This window comes from Giraffa tippelskirchi, chromosome 6 (assembly GCF_054371585.1).
Source record: "Giraffa tippelskirchi isolate mGirTip1 chromosome 6, T2T-mGirTip1v1.2.pri, whole genome shotgun sequence".
Classification (NCBI taxonomy): Eukaryota; Metazoa; Chordata; class Mammalia; order Artiodactyla; family Giraffidae; genus Giraffa; species Giraffa tippelskirchi.
The window spans coordinates 151,954,237-151,971,392 of record NC_137280.1 but is presented as its reverse complement, the minus strand read 5'-3'; the positions used below and the strand labels follow the sequence as shown (position 1 = coordinate 151,971,392).

At 38.0% G+C, this 17,156-nt stretch overlaps 1 protein-coding gene across 3 annotated transcripts in view; it reads right to left on the bottom strand.

Annotated features, from left to right (window-relative positions):
* Positions 1-17,128, bottom strand: part of MSH3 (mutS homolog 3) — a 182,544-nt gene extending 165,416 nt beyond the window's left edge. For 2 of the 3 annotated variants that reach the window (XM_081503823.1, XM_081503824.1), the window contains exons 1-7: positions 16,844-17,128; positions 15,094-15,214; positions 7,244-7,464; positions 5,727-5,933; positions 3,826-3,942; positions 3,315-3,432; positions 1,369-1,514 (exon numbers count right to left, since the gene is read on the bottom strand). In XM_081503823.1, the coding sequence (XP_081359949.1) occupies positions 1,369-1,514; positions 3,315-3,432; positions 3,826-3,942; positions 5,727-5,933; positions 7,244-7,464; positions 15,094-15,214; positions 16,844-17,047 (1,134 nt within the window). In that variant the 5' untranslated portion in view covers positions 17,048-17,128. Of the gene's footprint in view, positions 1-1,368; positions 1,515-3,314; positions 3,433-3,825; positions 3,943-5,726; positions 5,934-7,243; positions 7,465-15,093; positions 15,215-16,840 lie in introns of all 3 variants that reach the window. The other variant, XM_081503822.1, reaches the window with a different exon arrangement.
* Positions 17,129-17,156: the final 28 nt, after the last annotated feature.

Genomic DNA, 17,156 nt, shown 5'->3' with positions numbered 1-17,156 from the left:
TCCATTTCAGCCGCACTGAATTTGAGGGCCTCTTCCAGTGAAGAGCCTGACATGGTACATGGAACTCAGCTCAGTGTTTTCTGGCAGCCTGGATGGGAGGGGAGTTTGAGCAAGAATGGACACGTGTATATGTATGGCTGAGGCTCTCTACTGTTCACCTGAAATGATCACAACACGGCTATACGCCGATGCAGAACACAAGGTTAAAAAAAAAAGAGTAAGTCCCAAGAAAATGACTGAGATGGAAACTATCAATTCTCATTTCTTTCATATGCCAGTTCATACACTATGTTCACTTTGGCAAGACACCAAAGAGTATTTCTAGAAGCACGAAATAGGAATTGTATATAAAATCAGCTCTGCTCCTTAGACTGAGTTCCAGGTAAGTATAAAATAGCACATTACATCTGTTAAAACTTAAAAGCAAATAACTTTACTATTGTAGATAGGTTCAATTGCCTGCAGCTAGATAAAAAGTGCTTCTCAAGGACAAAAAAAAAAAAATCATTTAGAGTCCCCAATAGTAATGCTAACTCCCAGAAAGAATGGCTTACTGTTAAGCAAACATCAAGTTAGTACCAAGTTATGCAGCCAGAATGAAGTATCAAAAGGTATTTTGGAGACATCTGGGCTGTAAGAATTTTTACTGATATTGCAGCTGGCTGCAAAAGTTCAAAAAAATAAAGAGAATGGGTTATTACTTAGGCAAGGAGTCCTGCTTCTGCTTAACAGAACAATGGAGTCTAACAGTAGTTCTAAGAGGCCCTTAAGTCTAAGATTTTAAGCAGAGTCCAAATAGGTCTCTAAATGGGCAAATCTGCTCACAAACTGCCAGAAGGCAAGATCAATAAAACTACGATTCACAAACTATACTCACCTGGAAGACTGGTTATAAATATTGCTCATGTTTATTAAAAATGGAGTTTTGAATTGGCCAGTTATCATTTTCCCTTAACTACCCTTTCCTCTAAAACTAGATATGACAAACTCATAATTGTTTGCCTTTAACTTCAAATCTAGAGGAAATTTGTAAAACCCTTTATTATCCACGCATGTGTTGACTTAAATGTTTTATTCTGCTATCTGAACACTGTTTGTGTGCATGCCTGTCACTGTGTCTATCTTCAACACTAAACTACTAGAGCACATGGACAGAAAACGACCTAGATCCCTCCAAAGCACAGAGTGCCAAACAGTCATGTAAGAAAATTTATATTTTAACATATAAAATTAGGAGGGAAATGTTTTTCTAATACAATTACTTGAAGACACAACCCATCAGATAGCCTCATTATAAACCATACATGATTACTCATATTTAAAGATACCGTGAACATATCATTTGTTCTTTACCTACAAAGTACTTACCACAATTCCAATGGAAATGCTCCCCTTTTTTTTGTCTTTAACGTTTTCTTTGTTTTCACAGATACACAGAAGATAGCTGGTAGAAGTATCAGTCATTACCTCATCAACATTTACAGCATCATCCAGCTTGACTAGAGGATTCACATGTAATAATTATTAAGGAAAAACAAATGCTACATTCCCATGAGCTTTTCCTCCTTAAAATAATAGTTCATTTTCCTGGACATTTTTGCTCTATACAAAATCTTCCACGCAGCATTAGTTCTTCTGATTTACTGATTATAGTTACAATGCCATATCTTCCCTAAGATATAAGATTCATGAGAACAGACAACTATTATCCTCTCACTTCCAAAAGACCTAGAATATACCTCAGATCCTATGGAAGCCCAATCATAATCCTTGAATCCTTAACAATCCCATAAAGTTTAATTCCACAAATCACAGCATGAATACACTAAAATAGTGTAAATTACTTCCCCCTGCTAAAGTGCCTAACAGCTCTCAGACATAGCAAGAGAACTTTTTTAAAAACGTGAGAAAACCAAAAAAGAAAACAGAAACATACTTGTGTGTGTGTGTGTGTGTAGTAAGTCCATTAAACACATTCTCATGGATGAAAGCTGTTTTTGGACATAGTCAGTCTGGGAACATCCACTTTGGGCATCAGCTGATAAGAGAGTAAAAGAGAAGCAAGAAGGGGTGCTGTTTTAGAAGCAGGCTTTAAAAAAGAGACTCAAGTTTGGGCAAAAGAAATAACAGAATCATCAAGTTCTTACAGCCTGATAAGCTTAGAACAATACAGAGCTGTTAATAGTTTGGGGTCCATTCTGAGTGGTAACTGTTTCCTATTCATGGTATTAACAGAACAAAACAGCTTTCAGAATGTGGGTAGGAGCTATTTAGGACTCTAAATAAGCAGATCTGTAATAAAAATAACAGAAATACTACTGCCACACAGTGTCATTTAAGACTTTATCCCTACATTGTTTTATTCTGAGAGACCTGACCCCATCACACAGTAAACAAAGCGCTTCCTTATCATATTTTATATATAATTATTCGGTTTTTTAAGTTGACAAAATTTTATGACCCTGCTGTTAAAATCACTTGGCTTCAAGTAACTCATTGAAATGATAAATGACCAAAAACTGGGGGGCAGTCATTGTATATACTGAAGATTCTTACAAAGTGAGAAAGCTTACAATCCATTTTCAAAAGTAGTAAAATTCTTATGACACTAACAATTAATGAAGATGACCTACTATTATCTTTTATAAGCAGTTAACTGTGTTTTAACTTTGTAGTTTTCACATTGTGAAGTTAGTAAGTTATTTTGTAGGTCTCACTTAGGAAGATGTACAGGAGTTTGTAAGCCCAAGCAACTAACCACTGACGACACAGGCCTGGGCAAGATGTAATTTCACATCAGTTGCTGACTTGTGTCATCATTTACCAGGCTCTCTTTTTTTAAAATATGATGACCTCTTCTTTAACTGTGGCATTTGAAAAATGCCTCTTCCTAGCCAAAACCAACCCTTCTCTCTTCAGTTATCATACTCATCAAAGGTCCAAGTAACCATACTGCCTCATCTCATCAACAAGGAACCCAATCATAGTTTGGAATGGACCTGTACAGACTGCTATATCTAAAATGGATAACCAACGAGGACCTAGTGTATAGTATCACTAGAACTCAGCTCAGTGTTATGTGGCAGCTTGGATGGGAGGGGAGTTTGGGGGAGAATGAACACACGTATATATATGGCTAAGTCCCTTGGTTGTTCACCTGAAACTACAACACTGTTAATCAGCTATATCCCAATACAAAATACAAAGTATATTTTTTAAAAAAGTACCCAATCAAAGAACAGTTTTTAAAAATGTTCCTTAAAACAAAGGCCTTGTAACATTTAAGAAAAAAAATTCCTACTCAAAAAGGATATCTTCTCCAATAAGTGTAGATTTTGTATAAAGAGCAGTCAGTTTCCGGGAAAAGAGTGAACTTTTGTTGTCCCCAATGGCCTTTAAAGCAGCTGTTTCAGTTTGCTTCACAACGCCCACCTTCAACAAAAGTAATAAACACTGCATGTTAAATACAATGGAAAATCTGTTAAGACGAATTATTTCTAGAGTTTAGAAGTTTAATTCTGAAACATTTAAAATAAAAAACTAGTCCACAACGTCCAGATGTAGGACTTAAGTGTAAGTAATAAGTTAACACAAGGACCTTACAAGTGTGGATAAATCACTAAGAAACACTCCAACACACAGTTGAAAAATTTTTTTACCCTTTTTTAAAAACTCATGAAGATAAAGTGCTAATAATTATGACAAACTTTAATTTCTCCAAAATGCTCAATTCCAAAACCAATTTCAGCCTCCCACCTTAGAAATGCCTCCGTCTCCAGAAGAGACTCCAACCCCCTTTGCCCAGAAATTGAAGTCAAAGCTGACCTTATATCCTTTGGCCACAAGGCGGCGTACGTGAACAAACAGTCGGTGAGTAGGTATGCTTGCTGTCATAAAGTTGTGATCTAAATGGCAATAGATATTGAGCTCCCGGGATGCAATCTAAAAAAATTTTAAAAGAAAATATCAGTAAGTTTCTATTTCAAGATTTCTTGTGTGGTGTTTGTTCACTTTGTTAAAAATCCATCAAGGTATATATTTAGGATTTGTGCACACGACTGAAGCGACTTAGCAGCAGCAGCAGCTATCTATGTGGTAGGTCAATAAAATGTTTAAAAGACATTCCTTGTGCAGAAGCTTATGGTTTCATCTTTTTCTTTAACAGTGTCCATGGCCTAAACTAAAGGCCAACATCTATATCTATGAACAACTTAGAAAAATATGACACGTTTTCTTTTATGTCCTTATTAGCGATTATCGGGGATTAGCGAGGTCGCTCAATCGTGTCCGACTCTTTGTGACCCCACCGGCTGTAGCCTACCAGGTTCCTCGGTCAAAACCTTAAAGTGCTGAACTTTTCCCTGTGCAAAACAGAGAGCATGAGAGTGTAATGGAATAAGAATCTGCTACTTAGCACATGCAAATAATTTAAAATTAGGAGTTATCACACAGTATATATAAATGATAAACCTCCCTGGACAGAGGGCATCTTTGAGAAAGTGAAAAGAAAACCCCATGGTCTGGTTAGCTAATCAATGACACACGAATGATAGGAATGTGGAAACGTGTAGCATCACCTGATTCCCTACTTTTTTCTAAGAAGCATCAGGGCAGACTTCCCTGGTGGTCCAGTGGCTGAGAGTCCTCCTGCCAATGCAGGGGACCTGGGTTTGATCCCTGGTCTGGGAAAATTCCACATGCCATTGGGCAGCTATGCCCATGCACCACAACTATTGAGCCTGTGCTCTAGGGCCCAGAGGCCACAACTACTGAGTCCGTGTGCTGCAACTACTGAAGTCTGCTTGCCAAGAGCCCATGCTCCACTGCAATAAGAAGCTTTTGCATCTCAACGAAGAGCAACCCAACTTAGACTAAGATAGCAAAATGACTGATATACAGAGACCTGTAAGACTTCACACACCTGTTGGTAGGCTAGCAGAGTTAATGTGCTCATTCTTTGATATTTAACTATGTTCCTGGCTAAGAAAATTCATAAAGTAAAGGTAAAGAGAAGAATTTCATACATCTCAATTTTTTTTTGGTGTGAGTCTTCATTAAGAAGACTCACACGATTATGATTCATTCACTAACTATTTGGTTCATCCACAATCAACTTTTGATGGAGGAAAGACACTAGGTAAGCACCATGGAGAGTAAGCATGAACATTCCAGTCGGAACCACTCACTACCTTCTCCACAAATTTAGCATCGACCAAGTTTGCTTCTGTTTATATTGAGTGTTTACTTCAAATGAAAGCTTATTTAAGGCTTTCATTTGGGGCTTCCCTGGTGGCTCAGGGGTAAAGAATCCACCTGCAATTCAGGAGACCCCTTTTCCATTCCTGGGTTGGGAAGATCCGCTGGAGAAGGGATAGGCTACCCACTCCAGTATTCTTGGGCTTCCCTGGAGGCTCAGCTGGTAAAGAATCTGCCTGCAATGCAGGAGAGCTGGGTCCGATCCCTGGGTTGTGAAGATCCCCTGGAGAAGGGCACGGCTACCCACTCCAGTATTCTGGCCTGGAGAATTCCATTGACTCTATAGTCCATGGGGTTGCAAAAAGTCGGACATGACTGAGCAACTTTCACTTTACTTAAATGAAAGCGTTTTTAAAATGCAACTGATTACTTTAGCTTTTTCGTAAGGTCAGAAAGTGAAACGAAAACACTGGAAAATATTTAAGCCTGGACAAGAAAATCATGAAATAATGCCTAAGAAAATAACTTACCTCTGCATCTTCCCCAAAGAATCTATACTTATATCCACATTCCACACACAAAATTGCATCTTTCTGCTGCTGCTTCATTTCTAAGTATTGTAATTCTAAGGGTGTGTAGAGGCTTTTAGTCCGTTTGTTAGATGATTTAGACTCAGAAGTTTTCTGTAGGTTTTCATAACTCCTTTGTGATGGTCCAAAATGGCTGAATGTCTTGTCCTGGCAACCGAAAGATTTTTATAGTTTAAAAAGTATTAACCATAAAAATTCGAGAGTGAAAGAGAGAATGTAAATTTGGCACAAAGCTAATAATTGGTGAATCCAGGTGAAAGGTTTACAGGAGTGTATTGTACATTTAGGCAAATTTTCTTGCACGTTTGGAATTCTTTCAAAGTAAATGACTTTAAAAAATTGAGCCAAACTAAACTACTACTTAATATCTTAAGCAAATTTTGAAAGCCTAAAATAAAACAATTTCATATACTATTTCTTTTTTTTTTGGCCAGTTCATGAATCTGGACTTTGCAGAAAGGAGTGTGAACTTCTGAAAATCAGATACAAAAATTGTGTTGGTCTGAGTATTCTTCTGAGTAAAGAATCCAAAGTTGTATTAGATTTAAATGACTCAAAAAAAAAAAGTAAAGAACTATTTCTTTAATTCAGTAGCTCTCAACCATGGCTACACATTAAAATGAGAGCTTCTAAATGATAACCAAGTCCAGTTCTTCATGAATACCAAATAAACATGATTCTGAGAAAGGGTTCTGATTATTGATTTTTTTTTTTGAAAGTTCTGTTCTCCAGGTGATTCTTTTTAACTGACATATAGTTGACACACAATATCATGTTAGTTTCAGGTGTGCAACATGGTGATCTGACAATCAAATACATCATGAAATGATCACAAGTCCAATAACCAATTGTCACCACACAAAATTATTACAGTAAGGTGATCTCATTTAAGGCTGAGCTTCACCACTAATTCTGAAGTATAGATTTCAATGATGGATCAAGAGTTAAATTCCCTGATTTTGCAATGGTGAAAAACACTAATAGTCACAAAACAGTAGAAGTAAGGAACCCATATGTATTTAGTTAAGTTTTCTATTTATTGTATAAGCCAAGCTTTCAACTAAAAACCTCAAAACATCTCTATAAATTATTTACCATGATTTTCTAGACTAATCATGGAAACTATAAGGAGGACTATAAGAAACTGTGCTTCTATTAATTATTAATAAAGAATTCCCCCCAAATTAGTGACTCCTAACCTAGGCTGTATATCAGAATCAGCTGGGAGGTTTTATTTTGTGTTGTTTTAATAAAATCAATCTATCCCACCTTAATAGTAAATCAGAATCTCCAGGAATTAAAAAAAAAAAATCTAAGAAGCAGAAGCTCCCTCAGCTGATTTGGATGATCAGCCAGGTTTGGGAACCCCTTCCCTGGGTGAACCCACAGAACCTAATGGCACTTGAGAACCTACCATTTTAAGTAACTGGATATCCATCCATATAAGAGTCACATACCTTTTGGCTAGTTTGGGATTTGGAATCTTCAGAAGAAACTGCATTCTTTGCACGTAGAAGATCAATATCCTCAAAATCAGTACATTTTGGCAAAACTGCAAACTTCTTCTGAAGAGGTTCTGTCTGGACTCTATTTTGAGGAAGGGCAGAATCGCAGCAGAATTCTTTCAGTTTTTCCAGAGACTTTAAAACAGTCCTGGTCCTCAGATGTTTCTTGGGCTCTTAGTAAATCAGATGAAAATATAACAATAGCATTTTGTGTCATTATGTCATTCATAATCAGCATAGGATTTTTACAGAAGGAGCTTCTCTCTTAAGGCAAGAATCTAACTATAATGTGATAAAGAAATGAAGAAATCTTGGGTTCAGGGTGAAGATGGCATAATGAAACACACATCTAATTTCACTTGGTCCTGAAACCTTATTAAAAACTACAATAGGGCAGAGAGAAGAAGAGGTGACAACTGCAAACAAAGTATCTGAAGCTAGAAGGAAAAATGGATGAGCAATAACCAATTTAGTACACCTGAAAGCTAAATCCTAAGTCAGTAATATATAAAACCAAGAACCAATCCTATTTATTTACAACAAAAATGAAATGGGTCGAGAATCACAGCAAGAGTAGCTCTGGAAGTGGAAAAATGGGAGGTTCTAAAACAAAGAGGTCTGTGAACGGGAGGGGAGTTTGGGGGAGAATGGATACATGTACATGTATAGCTGAGTCAATTCGCAGTTCACCTAAAACTATCACAACATTGTTAATTGGCCATACTCCCATATAAAACAGTTTAACAAGTAAAGAAAGTAAAATCAAATAAACAGGACTGGTTCAAAAATTAAATTCTTAGACCCCTATCCCCCTCCAAGCTCAAGGATAGCTGTCCTCCACCTCCCTCAGAAGAAGACTGGCAATTTCTCTGGAAAAAGCAAAATGGGCACAGGTGAGACGCAGTACTGTGCCTGTGTCATAAGAATAATGGAATATAGGTTTACTGTATGCCCAGAAGCCAGCCTCTTCTCACCAGCTCTCAGAACACCGGGAGCCAGAGCTCTCCCTCCAGGCAGAAGCACAGAAGACTCTTGACTAGGGAAACTGAAGAGCTCCGCAGGAAAGTCCTAAAGATACTAAAACCAGGAATTTGTCAGGAAACCCGAAAACCTACCCCCAGGACACTTACCTTCCTGCCTCCATAGCTTTGCTCATGCACTTCTTTCTCCCTGAAATGCCCTGGACCCCAATTTCCACAAATTGTACTCTCTTCATCAAGACCCATCTCAAAACTACTTTTTTCCAAGAAACTCTGCTAATTCTCCTAGTTAAAAGTCGTATTTTCTTTCCTCTATGTTCCAATAACAAAACCACATCTTTCTACAGCCCGTATCACATTCTGCCAATCAGTTGTTATCAAGAAGCAAGCAATCCATAAAATAAGGGATACTATTCACATATTGGGTATTTATAATAATACATGCCAGAATACATTTTTTGCCCCTAAGAGCAATAAAATTCAGCATTTACTTTATAATATAAAGAAATGGGACTGCATTTATAATCTTACCTTTCCCATTAAAGCAAAACACTCTGAGGACAAGAGTTGTGCTTCACTTACTTCTAAAAGTTTAAATTGTCTCATATTCATATCCAAAACTCTTTTTAGGTATATACTTTATCCTGTCTCCTGTTAACCTTATAGCTAGAAAAATATGTATCTGAAATCTTTTTCAAATGTATGTATTCATCTTATTTACTATTACTCTCCCCTTTCCAGGATGTATACTTGAATCACTCTTCAAAAGTATACCATAAGTTTTTATATTATATAAGAACTTTTCTCCTATCTATATAAAAAAACTGTCCCAGGGTGGGGGTGGGGTATAAGTCTTAGAGTTGTACTTATGTAAAAAAGTAGTACCTGAAACCGAAGTGTTAAAAACTGAGGTTAAGTAGCCAGGGACTCTTCTGACTACTGAATATTCTGTTCTTTTCTTGACATTATTTATGTTTTAAGTAAAGTTCGTATTTCAAAAATTCCATGTTTATGGCCTTATTTCCACAAACTCTGTTTGGCTGGATCTACAGCAAGGCCTTAGCATGCATGTGGTTAGACTCCTTGATGGCTGACTTTCCCATTTCCTCTTCCTTACCTCATTCCCCAGCCCCCTACACTATTCTCACCATGCCAAGATTCCCTCATGAAGCTCCTCCATCCCTGAGTTATGCTTAATTCAGAAAGGCTTATAGTGATTCAGATATGATCCTGGATTGAAGGATGATCCGGTTTTTCTGTAGAACCTCTCTGCTACCCTTCCACATCTCTTAAAATTTGTTCTTTCTTTTTTCTGTGTAGCCATCTTTCATCCTTAGGCTAGAATGTCTTTTATGGGTGCACCTCAGCTCAAGAGACAGGAAAGAAGACATCCCACCCTTATTCATTTATATCAAGAACTGGTACATAAGAAATGGCACAAAGTTATAATTTTTTCCTAATGCTCCTAGGGCCATCATATCTTGAGCCATCTAAAAGAAAACCAGGAGGAAATATGAACATGTTTATCTGTGGGAAGAATGAAGCTTACAGAGGAAAGTCAAAATCTTTCATTGCCTTTCTCACAGATATCTAAGAGATATCTTTACACCTTATAAGGCCCTCAAGGGAAAAAACTAAATGGAAGCCTTCTCAAATAAAAAGCCCCCAAGAGCTATAAAACCCTTATGCCTCAGAGGAGACACAGATATAGGCCCCAGTTCCTCCATTAGGCCTTGAGGAAGACTGTAACCACTGTGAAAAACCCGACTGGTCAAAACCTGAGTACAGTGTGTGTGTGTCTGACTCCTTGTAACCCCATGGACTGTGGCCTGCTGGATCCCCCTGTCCATGGAATTCCCCAGGCAAGAATATGGGAGTGGGTTGCCATTCCCTTCCCCAGAGACTCTTCTGGACCCAGCGATCAGACCCACATCTTGTATGTCTCCTGCACTGACAAGTGGATTCTATACCATCTGAGCCACCAAGGAAGCCCCCGAGTACAGTGTGTGTGAAAGTCACTCAGTCGTGTCCGACTCTTTGCGACTGTCTAGTCCATGGGATTCTCCAGGCCAGAACACTGGAATGGGTAGCCATTCCCTTCTCCAGGGGATCTTCCCAACCCAGGGATCAAACCCAGGTCTCCTGCATTGCAGGTGAGTGCAGTGTACTATGAAAATTAAAAGGAAAATGGAATTGGGAGGCCAGCAGGGGAAGCTCTCCTGCACACCCAGTGTCAATACAGACCCCAACAGGAAGAGACTTACCTTGCATCTCCTACAGAAGTGACACTACTTTACTACTACCAGAAGGAGGAAGATTTTCTCCTAGCCTGACAACAGTTCAACCAATGAGAGACTGTCACAACTTAGCCAAAGAAAACCCACTCTATTCTGAACTCCCAATTTCCTCTAATCAACTTTCTGTTCATAACAAACCCTTATCAACTTCCCCTTCTCCTTTATAGTTTTCTCTCCTTTGCCTTGCCAAATTTGCATGCTATTTGCTATAGCTGCATGTCCTGTATTCTCTGCTGCTCCCAGATAAAGCCATTTTGCTGCTAAAACAATTGGATTGTTTTTACTGTTTTAAGTTAACAGTACCCAAACAAACCTTAGCAACCTCTATATTCTGCTCCTATATTTAAAACTTCACTTATACTATCTCGTTTTCTGAAGATGCCATGAAATGAGCCATCAAATTGGCACAATGTGAGATTAAGACTTGGCAGCATTATCACTAGCCTCTGAGCCCTTAACAGAATATACCCTAGAAATAAGGCCACTGGTTGCTGTCCCAAGACATTAAATAGACCAAAAATTCCTTGCTAAAAATCTTTCACTGAAATTAACACTTTCACTGTTTGAGCTTTAAATTTTGTGTGCCATAAAATGGAAATACATAATAGTTACTTTCCTCATGACTACTCCTCTAGACTTAGGTTATGAATGATCAAGGAGGAAGAAGAATCATCATATTTTAAATGAAGAATTTTAATCTAGAAGGAAGCACAGAGTAGATGTTAAAATATAAATATGCCATTATAAACATATTTTTAAAAACCTGTACAATAACCTGTTTTACAGATAAAATAATTCATCATCTTAAAAAAAGGAAAAAAAGAAAAATCTCTGTAATATTACAAACATATTTTAAGTTGGTTAAATTAAACACAATGTTCAGGCAAAACCAATCTACACTGAAGTCAGGATAACACTTATCCTGGGTTGCGGGAAGGGGTTGCAGTGAGAAGGAGCACAGAGATATTTCTGGGAGTCCTAGTAATATAGCTTCTTGATATAAGAGATAGTTATAGAGGTGACTTCAGTTTGTGAAATTTATCATGCTTATAATTCTCTACATATTTTAAACACCTATAAAGAATTAAAAACAACAACAAATCCATGTTCATAGATATCAGAGTGTCAAAAACTGTCTGGAAAGACAACCTACAGTCAATGTTTTAGAGGGTTTAAGCTGGAAATAAGATATTTAAATTTAGGCAGATAAAAAATAAGATACAAGTCAAGTAGGATAAGGTCTTAAAAAGAAAAATAAACAAATTTAAGAGGCAGTTTCAAATCTTGTCTAACAGTAGAAACCCAGGTAAGCAGTAGAACTTTCTCTTAATTTAAAAAACTTATTTTTTAATCTCAGTGTCTTTGTTTTAAATATTTATTCCAAACTGAGGCATGTTGTTTTAAACTTCTAAAGGTGATTGTTTTTTTAATAGTATAAAATAAAAATGAAAAGTTCAATGGACAACATTTTTTACCTTCTATAATAAGTATAGTCATTATAGAATACAAAAATGGGAATTTGGGGAATGGTACATTTAATTCCATGGACAAATTTGATTTTTTTCATTAAAGCTAAGTAGCTTTATCTTCAGCCATAAAAAAAAGAAAAAAAGAAATAATGCCATTAGCAGCAACATGGGTGGAGTTAGATTATCATACTGATGAAGAAAGTCAGAGAAAGACAAATATCATATGATATCACTTATATGTGGAATCTAAAATATGATACAAGTGAATTTATTTACAAAAAAAGAAACAGACTCACAGACATAGATACAAACTTATGGTTATCAGAGGAGAGGTGGGGTGGATAAATTAGGAGTTTGGGATTAGCAGATATAAACTAATATATATATATACATATATATTTAAAATAGATAAATAACAAGGACCTACTGTATAGCAAGGCAACTATACTCAATATTATACAATAACCTATAAGGGAAAGAAATCTGAAATATATATAGGTATATACATATATATATAACTGAATCAATTTGCTGTACACCAAAATCTAGCACAACACTGTAAATCAACTCTACTTTGATTTAAAACATTTTACTTAAAAATTTTTTTGATTAAGTAGCTTCAACTTTAGGATATTAGTGTGTAATAATCATAAATACTGGTTGATGTCTTTTATAAAATGGTTCAAGGATAACCTGCCAATTATATGAATTTAAGGCAAATTTCAATTTGAATTTTCTGGGTACAGTTTAAAGGCATAATATCTGATACATTTTCCAGGTTTTTTTTTTATTGTATATTATTTTTATATACTCTAGCTATATTTTATTGTATCCTTAATTGATTTTGTAAAGTCCAAACTTATATAGTATTAAGATAATAGATATCTGTATTTCTCAAAATGCTTTTGAGACAGAGTTCTACACTATGTTTATTCGTAATTAAAATAATATTAATAACAAAAAGCAAGTCTGAATTTGGGGAGATTTTATTTATCAAAGGTAGCCAGACATGTATATACCACTGAACTGTACACTTTAAAATGGCTAAGATGTAAATTTAACCATATAAAAAAAAATGTTTTGGTTAAAATTTAATCAAATTCTCTGTTATGAAATAACATAAAATTAAATCACAAGAAGATGAACAACAAGAAATTAAATCAAAAAACTTTTGAAAGGGGTACAACAGACAAAAAGGTCACATACTGTATGATTCTATTTATATTAAATGTTCAGAATAGGCAAATCTATAGACAGAAAATAGATTTGTGCTTACTTAGGTCTGAAAGGGTGCTGTTGGGGGAAAATGGGAAGTGACTGTTAACAGGTACTGAGTTTCCTTTGGGGGTGATGAAAATGTTCTAAAATTGACTTTAATGAGGGCTGCACAATTCCGTGAATATACTAAAAGTCATTGAATTGTACATGCTAAATGGGTAAACTGTATAACGTGAAATTATATCTTAATAATTCAGATATAAAAAAAAAAAAAATGAGGTGGAGTAATCACCCAGCTTTTGACTGGTGAATGCTCTTTATTCTCCCTGAAAGCAATGTTTACCAAGTAACAAAGGTTTTATATCGTAACATTCCAAGTCTGATGCCCCATTTCTACCTCATCCCTCCTGGGTGCCAGGGTAAGTCACTGAAGTGTGGTAACCCTCATACCTCACATATCACCACCTCTTCTTCTATAAAAGGAGAATAACAAGGGTTGTTGGGAAAAATAAAAGAACTACAAAAAGCCTCCAGAACAACAGCAGGTAAACAGATGCTGTTCATTAACAGCTTGAAGACTTTACTGAAAAACTAAATAGGTCAGGTCCATGCAGAGTAAAGAAGCAAAGAAAAGTAGACAGCCCTGGAAAATGCAAATTCTGTCAAGTCATGCCTCCAGTCATGGCCCATTCAGGTAGGAGGAGGAAAAGGGTATCATCAGACCTATCCTTCACTTTAATCATGCATCTCCATTTCTACAGTTATTTCACACATAAATTCAAATTTTACTTCTTGATCCACCAAATTCAAACTTTTCTTTTTTGCTTTTGACTCATTTTCTTTGGGCTTTCCTGGTGGCTCAGATGGTTTAGAATCTGCCGGCAATGCGGGAGACCTGGGTTCGATCTCTGGGTTGGGAAGATTCCCTGGAGAAGGGAAGGCGGTTACCCACTCCAGTATTCTTGCCTGGAGAATTCCATGGACAGAGGGGCCTGGCAGGCTACAGCCCAAGGGGTTGCAAAGAGTCGGACACAACTGAATGACTTTCACTTCACTTCACTTCATTTTCTTTACCTAGTTTCATGAGAATAATGAAGAAAGAAGCATTCTCTGTCCTCTCCTATCATAAACTGTCTGAGGCCAATTAAGTAAAGAAAAATTTGCTCAACTATCTGTATCCAATACCTCCGCTAGAAGTCCAGGAGCTCAGGAATGGTGGTTTTACCCAAAATCTTTTCACATACAGAAGAAACAGCTCCATGATTAAAAAGGACAGGATAGATCTCCACGTCCTAATATTGCTCAAAATGTTCTAAGTGGGGGGAAAAAAGTCACAAATTAGTATATATAGTATATTATAATTTATGAAATATTATTAGTTAACTAATTTGTGGTATATGTTTATACATACAGATGTGCATAAGTAGAAAAACCTGGAAGAATATACAGCATCTCCAAAAATCAGCAGTAGGCCTTACTGAAAGACTGTGAGGTCTTTTACTGTCTACCTTCTACATTTCTAAAATTGTTTGAAAATTTTATAACAAGAATGTTTTACTTTTATAATCAAGACCAAAATTTGCTAAAGGGAATAAAAGAGAAAATTGAAAGAACTACAGCCAAATTGCAGAACTCCAGCTTTTAGCCCTACTTCCCCAATCTTCTACCCACATATCGCCACTTAAGAAGGTGCCAGTCTACTCAAGCACTATGCAAGCCTTTCTCCACAAAGGTAAAAAATGGCCCAATTCTCCTATAGCCTCCTCTACCCTCAGGAGAACAGAAGAATATCAGAGCCATGACTTGTGAGAATGAAGAAAAACTGCCCCAGAACTCACCAGAGTTCCCAGATATTACAGAATCACTTCCTTCTTCCTTTTCTTGGACTTTCCTTGCTTTCTTTTTAACAGGCCCATCACTCTCCAGTGCTCTTTTTTTACTTCTGTCAATTTCTGCAACCTATGTTAGAAAAGGATATGTCATCTCTAATCTCAAAACTTGATGTACGCAAAATAATTTAAACTTTACTTCTGAATGACAGTAGGTTCTTGCCATCCACCCTTCATAGAATTGTCCACTTAGAGCTATGGGTGAACTGTTTTTACCATCATCAAAGATAAGCTGGAGGTCAAGTCATGAGCCTCAGAATCTCAAGCAGTCCTAGAATTAGAACCAAGGCTGCTACTTTTCTTCACTTAATCAGCCTTGCCCTATCTCAGATTATGAATCACACTACTTACCTATGTTAAATAGAATACCTTCAAGAAACAAACTAATATTTAGATAATTAAAGAACGGTATCATTTTTGAAATGTTAACTGTAATTTAACTGTTTCATGTTCAAACTTGGCTTATGTTTTATCACTGAAGATGCCACAAGATTATGGACTGTACACTGGCAGAAAAACTGTCAAAAACTTAGGTCCTTCACCAAATAACCTCTAAACGGTAGGCGTAAAATAAGATCTTGGTGAATTCATGGAAATGTAGACTATGGTCAAAAAATAAAGACAGGAGAGGAACAATCCTCTATAGAAGAAATATAAATGAAGGGAACAAAATTTTGAAGCAGCCAAGCTGTCACCTGCTTTAAAACCTGGAGGGTTACTTAAAAGCCAATCTACAACTCCCTTCCACATTTTCAGTTTGAGAAATGCTGTACCAGGGAGCCCCAGTGAGGGCTCATCCTTAGGCTTTCCTCTGTGGCAGTGTTACTGGTCAAAAACAAAACAAAACTATTTTACTCAAAGGATAGCAAGCAACAGGAAGGACCCAACGACTAGCACATCTGTATCATCTCAAGAAACTTAATCCACTCATATCGTGTATCAGACTTTATAATCTGAACCACAAGGCGTAGGTACAGTCACCAAGGAACCGCACATAAGTCACGACTTTCACTGGTAATCGCCCGAAACATTGAGCAAGGCTGTTGCAACCTTAAAAACTGGAGATTTAACGACAGTTTTCATCCAGTCACCTAACTAAACACATACAAATGAACAAAGCTCTTCTTCAACCCTCAATTCAGAAAAAAAAAAAGGGGGGGAGCGAGTAGAATGGAGATTAAAAGAGGTATCCTTTGACCCTACTCATCAGAACGGGAGTCAGGAGACCTGAGTTTCTGTCTCAAGGCTGCCATTAAGAGTTGGTGTGACCCTAACCTCAACTATTACCTCAAGTGTGAGTGTGAAGTGAAAGTCGCTCAGTCGTGTTCGACTCGTTGCGACCCCATGGACTTCTCCATGGAATTCTCCAGGCCAAAATACTGGCGTGGGTAGTCTTTCCCTTCTCCAGGGGATCTTCCCAATCCAGGGGTCGAACCCAGGCAGCACTGCAGGTAGATTCTTTACCAGCTGAGCCACAAGGGAAGCCCTGTTCGAAGGGCACCTAGCATGGAAGCGGGCCTACCTCTTCCTACACTCTCTTTCCTGAGCCCCGCCCCTTTCCCGTCTGGCCCAGTCACCTCGCCGATTCTCGCGCACAGTCCCCGCTTCATCCCGCCCCACCCACAGGCGCTGCCTCTGCCCGTCTGGCCCCGCCCCCTCTCCCCGATGGCCCCGCCCCGTCCTGGACCGAACCCACCACGTGTGGCTGCAACTGCGGCGGGAGCGTGGACGCTAGGGGCGCCGCGGAGTCAGAATCAGGGTCCGCCTTCTCGGCTGCACCCGCTGGGGATGCGGTGGATTTCAGGCTTCCCGTAGACTGGAAGAATCTGCTCAAAACAGCCTGCCTTGCAGACGCTGGGCCGGCGGGAGCGGCGCCGCCAGAGGCCGGCTTGCGGCGCGACATCGCAAGGCCTGGAGTCAACAGACGGAGAGGCGGGCCGAGCGGGGAGCGCGGGCCCGCGGCCGCAGTTCCCGGGGCGTCTGCGGGCGCGAGCACGTCGTGACCCGGCGGT